The 8,919-nt window shown below is 44.1% G+C and overlaps 1 protein-coding gene across 1 annotated transcript; it reads right to left on the minus strand.

Moving 5' to 3' along the window:
- Nucleotides 1-557: 557 nt before the first annotated feature.
- LOC128784120 (uncharacterized) lies at nt 558-3,298 on the minus strand. Its single transcript, XM_053935424.1, has 2 exons — nt 2,898-3,298; nt 558-2,433 (listed from the first exon to the last, which is right to left on the minus strand). The coding sequence occupies exon 2, from the start codon at nt 1,961-1,963 to the stop codon at nt 1,301-1,303; it is 663 nt and encodes a 220-aa protein (XP_053791399.1). The 5' UTR covers nt 1,964-2,433; nt 2,898-3,298; the 3' UTR covers nt 558-1,300.
- Nucleotides 3,299-8,919: the final 5,621 nt, after the last annotated feature.

Here is an 8,919-nt window from a genome sequence, read left to right on the forward strand (position 1 = left end):
GGCTTCACAAGCTCATCTGCCAGCTCCCTCATCACCCTGAGATGGATCCCATCTGGTCCCATGGATTTATGAACATCCAAGAGTCTCAGCAGTTCTCCGACTGCCTCCTCTTGGATAATGCGGGGACCATTCTGCTCCCTGATATCATTGACCAACCCAAGAGGACAATTATCCTGAAAGCAAGTCTTCCCCACTGAAAACTGAGGCAAAGAAGGCATTAAGCACCTCTGCCTTCTCCTCATCTGCAGTTACTAAGTTCCCTTCTGCATCTAATAAAGAACAAAGGTTGGTTTTACCCTTCCCTTTACCATTAATATATTTATAAAAACATTTCTTATCCTTTACAAAAATTGCCATTTTTAAGTTCAAACTGAGCTTTAGCCTCCCTAATTTTTTTCCTACATGCTCTAGCAACCCCCTTAAATACTTCCTGAGAGACCTGACCCTCTTTCCAAAGATAATACATCCTCTTTTTATTCCTAAGTTCTTCCAAAACTTCCTTGCCCATCCAGGCTTATTGTATTTTTAAATTTTTCTTTGTCTTCTCTGTCTTAGTCTTCATCTTTGTCGTCTTTGTCTTTGCCTTCTTCGTCATCTTAGTCTTCATCTGCTTCGTTGTCGTTGTCTTCATCATCTTCTTCAGCATCTTTGTTCTCTTCTACTTTTTCTTTTTCATCTTCATCTTTTTCCTTGTCTGTTTTAGTCCTCATTCTGTGCCCTCAGGCAGGGGCACTGGAACAGCCCCTGCTGTGCCTGCAGCGCCCACCTGAAGTGGGAAGGGTGTTTCCTGGGAGCAGCTGGCTGCCCATGGAGGGCCTGGGCTCCCAGCTGGGCAGGAAAGGGGCTGGGGGGGATGTGCAGGGAAGACCCCTGGCTCTCTGTCCCTGCCTCTGGCAATGGCTCCTTGAAGGCAAGAGACGCCATGTGTCCCACAGGGGCTTGGCATTTCAAGGGCACAGGCCAGGCACAGAGCAGCCCTGGGCTGCGTGGCTACACTGCCTGGTCCTCAACCCAGGCCTCACAAGGGACAGGCATTGAGGAACCCATCTGCCGCAAAAACTCTCCAGTTTTGCCCTCTGTCCTCTTCTGGGAGCAGCTACACAATGCTCACCTCATCCCACTCATCCTCTTCTGGGGCCAAGGGCTTGGTCCAGATGCCATGATTGCTCTTATCTTCACAATTCTGCATGACCTCCTTCACAGCTCTTCTGCACAAATCCCAATCAGACTGTACTGAGGGTCTGCTGCCATTCCCTCTCAATGCATCTTGGCCAATGCAGGCTTTCCCCTGGGAAAGGTCTTAGCCAATGTATTCTTCCCAGTCTTCAAAGTTGTAGCCAGCTCCTTGGGACAGCCTTTGCTCAATGTATTCTTCCCAGTCTGAGAGGTCTTGGGAGCTGTTGGTTTCTCCCTGGGACAGTTCTTGTTCCAAGGATTCTTTGCATTCAGACTGTTCATGGTAACTTGTGACTTCTCCATGGGACAGGTTTTCCTCTGTGCGCTCGTTCCAGTCAGAGTGCTCTTCCTGGGATGACAGCTGTTTAGGGCACTCTTCCCCATGGGACACTTTTTGGAAGTTGTTAATTTCTCCATGGGACACCTCTGTCTCTTCCTTATTTTCCCAGTGGGAAAGCTCTGGCTTGGTGTTGTCTTCCCACTCTTTGTCCTCCCCAGAAGGGTCCTCTCCTCGCTCTCTTGCACTGCCCGCACTGATGCTGATGCTGCCCCCTCCTGCTGCTGCTCTCTGAGGGCCTGGGCTGGGCAAGCTGTGTGGGGCAGGCACCTGCCCTTGGCTGCACAGCTCCTGTGCCAGGTGCTCAAACAAAGCCTCACAAGGAGCAAGCACTGGGATCTCCTCTCCCAAAGAAATACTCACGCTGTGTCCTGTGACAGACACCTGGGATATCTCTGGGTCTCTCACCAGGAAAGGCTCCAGTTCATCCAAGAATTGCCACCATTTCATTTCCTCACTGAAGTCCTCCTTCCTCTCCCCCAGTGACTGCACTGACCCCACTGCTGCCTCCTCTTGCTGCTCACTGGGGGCCTGGGGTCCCAGCTGGGCAGGTGAGGGGCTGGGGGTGCTGTGTGGGGCAGGCACTGAGCTCTCTTCCCTTTGGCTGTAACTACAGATTCTACTTTTACAGCCAACCACTGTTGAAGGACAAAGACTTCTCTTCAAGAGCTCTCATAGAGCTCTTCATGTGTCTCTCATCACTGTACTGGGAAACTGACACAGCCCACCGGAGCCCTGGCTAGCTCTGTTGGTACTCCGGCACTGTGCTAGGAGTGGGGAATGGCTGGGGACTGGGTTTTGCTCACAGGCAAACCTGAAGAGCCAGTTGCTCTACAGTGCAGAATTAGCAATGTCAGGGACTGGGTAAAGGAGAAAGGAGGAGGCTCTTTGTTCTGAGGTTCCACAGGGACAGGTTTATTCTGGGTGAAGAGAACAGAACAAAAGACCCCTAAGCAACCCAGTGGATTGGATACCAGGGGGTGGATACAAAACCCAACCAATAGGGAAACTTCAAGGGTGGAGTAAGGGGATTACATTAGCAGCGTGGAACCAATCAGGATAGGGGGAGGAGAGGGAAAGGTCACATGGGCCAATGGGTCTCCTAGATTAGGGGATTCCCAAGTGGGTGTATCAATCAGGGATTGGTCCAGGGAGAGAGTGGCAGGGAAGGTTCAGGAAAAAGGGCCGGGGTTGCCTTGATAGGCGGGGAAGGAACTGTAACAAAGGGAGGGGAATGGTTTGAGGGACAGCCTTAAGGGAGAGTACAATTTAGGAATAAACTAACTTGAAAACATGGGGGGATAACAGAACTATAACAATTTAGCAGCAACTTAATGAAATAAACACGAACAGCAACAGAAACCTCTCAAAGTCACACACATACCTGACGTTGGTACGGCTCTCAGCTCTTCCTGGCTCCCTGCTGGGAAATTTCTTGGACTGTCAGGACTTGCTGTTAGTATGTTTCTCTCACTGTCACATCTTCCCACTGGGAAAGCTCCTCATCACTATCACTTTCCCACTGGGAACTCTCTCCCAGCCATGTTAACGAAGAGCCTCTCCTCCTCCTCAGTCTCTGTCAGTGGCAGGACTGACCTGCCCACTGCCCTCGACCACTGCCCACTGGGGGCTTCCAGATAGCTGGGCAAGGGGCTGGGGGACCAGGAGTTGGAGTTGGCTTTGTCCTTGTCGCTATCGTTGTCTGTCGCTATTGGCATTTAGCAGAGACAGATGCAGGGAATTGCTTCCTCTTCCTCCAGAGAGTGACTCTCCTGTGACTGGGCAACACAGGGCTCTGCACCCGTTAGATACCCTCAGCTAGCGTGTTGCCCCAACACACAGCACCTGTGTCACAAAGGGCCACCCCTGGCACCCCAACAACAGTGGAGCAGGCAGGAACTGGCACAGAGCAGCCCCCGGACTTGTGGCCTGCTGTGCCCAGAGCTCTGAGAGGCTTTGGCCATGCTCCCACACAACAGCCCCAGCCCCACACTGCAGAGCCCTGTCCAGGGCACGAGGAATTGGCTGCACATACGTGCCAGGAACTTGTGGGCAGTGACTCCACATTCCATGGGAGGCTGGGGGACCAGGGGTGTCCCTCAGGGCTCTGCCTGAGCACTGGGGCTCGTCACTGCCTTTAGCAATGGCATCCACGGGCATCGAGCACACCCTCGGCGCCTTTGCTGAGGACGGGAAGCTGAGCAGGGCAAGGGCACCACACAGAGATGGGCCATCCACAGGCACCTGGACAAGCTCTGCATGGTTCAGTTTTGCTGGGCTTGCTTGGCTTTGTTTGCCCATCAAAAGGCTTTTCCCTTCCCTGGCTTGGAGGAGCTGCAGCCCCAAGCTTCAAGGAGCCAAGCTGGGCAGAGAAAGCACAGCAAGAGACTCCAGCTGAACCAGAACCGGATATGAACTAGACATTGCCATAAAGAAAGCAAAAGGAAAATAAAAGCAAGTCTCATAGTTAGGCATAAATACATGTATGTAGACCAAAGATGTCGGTGAACACTCTCCAATGCACATGAAACCAGATCAGATAAATAACTGGCTGTAATCACAAACCACATAACACATGTACACACACATGTATATATGTCCACATATCCATGTAAATACAAAGTTTAGTTTGGAGCTATATAACCTCAAATTAGATATGAAATAACATGAGGTAAAACATGCAGCTCCACACAAAGAATCAGCCACGTGTAGACTTACTAAGCCATACCTAAAGATAGGCAATGACTGATTGTCCTAGTTTTGGTCAGGACAAAGTTAATTTTTTACAGAGGTGGAGGAAAGCGTGGCCAGATGCTAATTTTATTCAATACCATGGCATGTCACTTGTCAGGGACAGGAGGAAGGGAGCCAGGAGTGGAAGTAAAGGACCCTCTCCTTTCCAGTTGAGGGAAAAAAACATGGTGGGTGAAAAGGTCCAGTACTGTTTTACTTTTCATGTAAATTATTTTTGTCATATACCTTTTTTTATTAATACTGTTGCTGTTTCTGCTCATTTTTCTAATGTCATTGCTGTTTCCAGTAAATAGTTTTTATCTCAATATGTTATTTTAAACTTTTTGTGGCTCCAGTTCTCAACTTTATCCCCCCAGTAGAAAGGGGGATAAAGTTATCATCTGTTATCATCTTTTAAAAAGTAAAATACTACCTCTTTTATTTTGCTTGCCCATTTATATCATCCTTAGATTTTTGCTGCTGTGGATTTGTAGAACAGGGTCAGCTGTTGGCTGTGCTGGCACCCTGTGCTCCATGCCTGCTGACAGCAGAGAGGTTTCCATGTGACACTGCCCTGTTCTCCCTGCTGTGGTGCCTACACCTTGCACAGCTCTGCACTCTCCCAGGCAGTGGAATCCCCAACTAGTGCCCTGGTCTCTAATTAATCCAGAACTTCATCTACAGTGCTATTCCTTGTAACTTCAGCTGCCATGTACAGCAGACCACTCCCTGTGCTGAAGTTTTTAAGCGAGAGCCTGAAATGTCAAAAGCAGGGAACACTCAGCTAAATTTGCTCTTCAGGTGCCAGCCCATCTGCTGACAGAGTCCCGCTGCTTGTTCTCACAGGACAGTGCCTTCACCATCTGAGAGGGATTGGTTTTGTTCCTCATTTTCGCTGGAGGCACACCGTAAATACAGAACTGTATAATGTGCATATATTGTACAAACAAGGGACAATAGCTGTAATGACAGACATGAATCCATAATTTAAGTACAGAATAAAGCCTCGTAGAAGCACAGGGCTTTTGTTCAAGACCATTAACTCTAACGAAAATGCACATTTTTCATTAGACTCTAATAGCCCGCTGCAAAATAGGGCAACTGCTGTGCAGTGTTTGTAGAAACAAATTGCTAATCAGTCAATAAGGATCTTTATTGTGCACTTGCTACAGCCAGCTTTTACTCATTTTCTACTACACTGAATTATTTTAACTCCTTGAATTGTTACTTAGTGAAAAAGAAAATATGTTTTATTTATACAGCATTCATTGTGGCTATGCATAGTGAGTTTTGTGTCTTGAGTCCATTTTGTTAACATTTATACAGGTGATTTATTATCACTTGGATTTGCCTCATGATTTTTTTTTGCTAAGGTTCAGAAAATTTTTATTGTATACTGAAAGCTGGTAATGAATTGAATCAATCATTCTTTTAGAAATAGATTTTATAATTCCATTACAAGCACCCCATGCGACTTAAATCTTAATGACAGGAGCTGTTGCTTCTAGAGCACAAAAGCCTGCTGATCAGTATGGAGTGTATTATTCACACAGAAGAAAATTACAGGCCATACAACATATGTGTGTGTGTGCATATATATATACACATATTTTATATGCATATATAAAATATATATGAAACCATAGAATTGGTTTTTTTTTTTTACTGATAAGAAATAAGCTTTGATAATTTGTTTTCTATATATGATGAAATTTATTCATGTTAATGGTACTAGACACAAAAACTGAAGTGTATTGTCCTTCTTGCAATCTAAAATATGCAAGAGTTGCCAGATTCCTTTTAATAATAAAATAGAGCAAGTATAGTGGCCCTTGCTAGGTATGAATTTATGAAGTCCTGTGGTTTTATGACAAGTGAGAATATGATATAATGTGAAATTGAATCTTGATTATGAATGGAATATGAATAAATTCCTTATTTCTATAACTAGTGATAACATTAACATTTTGGCTTGAAATGCTAAGAGTAGTATTTTAGAGGAATTGAAGTTTTTAGTTGTGGACAAGAAGTACTGATCTTAAGGGAAAGCTAGAGAGTTAAACACTGGTAGCTTGGAAAATAATGCTGGGACTGGAGAAATGTAATAATTATCTGTAATTATTTAAATGTTATCAGGATTAAATATTAGTTCTATTTTTAATGTTTGACCTTCAGATAAGCTGACACGAGAGACAAATTGCTACTTGGAAATGGGGTAAATCACTAAATATGAAAAATAGCCTTGTAAGATGAATGCAAGAAATCTTAGACATCTTTATTTTCAAGGAAAATCCCAGTTGTATCTCTAAGGTGCATTTGATCTAAAGGATGAAAGATTACCTCATCAATATTTAGGAGATTTGCTTATGAAATAATTTCACTATTATGACTGAATAGAAATCTGAATTTTAGCAGGATAAGCTTGAGAAATATTGTATTCTCCATATTATGATAGTGTTGTATGTTGGTGTTGTGTGTTGGATTAGATTATTTATTGCAAAGGTACATGGACATAGTTCTCTATAAACAAGGGTATAAACTTTAGTGTAAAGGAAATGGAAAGCAGACTGCAAGAGCTAAAGGTAAAATACTTTTATGCTTTTCCCCTTTCTGAGTTATGACTGTATTCTGAAGTAATTTGGGAGGTCTGTAGCCCAGCATTACAAATGGCATTATTATATTGGCTGGATGGATGTTATCAAATGAGTGTATCAAATCCCTTCTGCTCAATCTGACAGAGTAAGGTGGCTCACACAGGCTTTTGGAAAAGCATTTTGCTTTTGTATACTGACAGTGATCCTGGTACTCTGAGAAGCACACATGCGGTAAGGAACTGTGAAATACCTGCTTGTATTGGAGTGAGTGGTTGAAGTGAATGTAGGCTACTTAATGTTTCAGGAGTTTAAGCCTGTGGGGTAACAAGATAGGATAATGTGAAAGTCTAGTAGTTGACACCTCATTATATTAAGGAGTCTGGAAATGAGTTACTAACACAGTCTTTATAAACGAATCCCTTTTCCTTTCATTCATCCTCTCATACATTCAAGAGTGGACCCAGTTATAGGAAATCCGTCCGAGCAACAAACCTAAGATTACTTAGACACTTCTTGTTCCCTGTTTGTGGTGTTTCAGAAGAGTATCCGTTTGAGGCACTTGTTGGACCCTCTCAGGTATGTATTCCTTTCACTCAGCTGTGTGTGTCCATGGCAGTGGTGCCATCCATTAGGTCTGTAAATGAATTTAGTGTGATGAACTGCAGATACCAAGTGAATGTGGTAGGAGCCATAGTCCATTGAAGTATAAATATTCCCACTGACTGAATGATTATAATTGAAACTTTCTATGTTTTCAAATAGATTTGCTCTATTTTAAAATTTGAGTTTTATCATAATGATCTCTTTTTAAGGGCTTATTTTTCAACTTTAATATTTCCATCCTTCTGGGTTCCTCTGAGCTGATCAGCTGCTCTGAGCTGATGATGCCAAGGTGGTTGCACTAGGTCAGTGAAATGAGTGTTGTACTGTGTCCAACAAAATGAATCACAGAGACAATAACATTTAGAATTCCAGCCTTTGGGAGATGAGCTTTAGTGAGTTGAGGTTAACCCTCAACTTACTGAAACAGCCTCTTCCTCAACTGGATTTGAAAGAAGTCCAAGGAACTAGATACAAGGAAGAATTTCTTTATGATGAGGGATGCTGAAACTTTAGAACAAGTTACCCACCAGAGTTGGTGGTTACCCCATCCTTGGCAACATTCAAGATCAGACCGGATGAGGCTTTGAGCAACCTGAATGAGTTGAAGATGTCCCTGCTCACTGCAGGGGTTTGGATTAGATGGCCTTTAAAGGTCCCTGCCAGCCCAACCCATTCTATGATTCTACAGTGTTATGACCTGTCTGGTATGTCTTCATTGCAGAGAAACATTTGGAGCTTTAATGAGATTTTTTTCTTTTTGTCTGCTGCATGTGTGCAAGCTCTACTGCTCCGCTCGACCATCTGTTCCATCCCACTGTTTCTTCTGTGGGTCCCTGTCCACTGCCTAGTCTTGCTTTTTGGCTAACAGCACTTGGTTTACCTCTAGGGAAAATGGAGGGATATTAGATTTAGAGGTAAAGCTGCTGAAAGCAAACTTACCCAGCATCAGGTTTAGTTAGCTTAGGCTATGATTGAGAAGGTACATCTGTTTGTTTAGACTATCTGAAATATCTCTATATATCATCACATTGTCCAAAATAGGCTTATTCAAAGTTGGTGAAGCTTTGTTAGAGCTCTGAATACATGAAGATGACCTCATATTTGCAGCAATACAGTACTTATGAAGGGCTATTTCCAGACTCATGTCTGGACTTCTCCTTGGGGGCAATGCCAACAGTTTGGAGGGCAGATGAGTTGAAAAATTTTGCCCAAGAATATAATTCTGTTTATTTATTTGTTACAAATACTAAAGCATTTTAAGGTTCTTCTAGCTTGTGACTATCTGACAAACATAAATCTAGGCATAGAAATGTAAGCAAAAGAAGAGCAACACTTCTGTTGCTCTTTTTTTCAGGTATTTCACCTAATGGACCTGCACCAAGGGGTGACTGCTTTGTCTTCCTCTTGAGAGCTGAAGCAAAACAAGTGCTTGCTGTAGTGACACTGCTATACTTTGGAAATATGTTGTGGTCAGTG

Source organism: Vidua chalybeata, chromosome 2, assembly GCF_026979565.1.
Source record: "Vidua chalybeata isolate OUT-0048 chromosome 2, bVidCha1 merged haplotype, whole genome shotgun sequence".
Classification (NCBI taxonomy): Eukaryota; Metazoa; Chordata; class Aves; order Passeriformes; family Viduidae; genus Vidua; species Vidua chalybeata.

Coding starts and splice junctions, on each gene's coding strand:
- LOC128784120 (XM_053935424.1), bottom strand. CDS start 1,963: ATGAAATGGTGGCAATTCTTGGATGAACTGGAGCCTTTCCTGGTGAGA.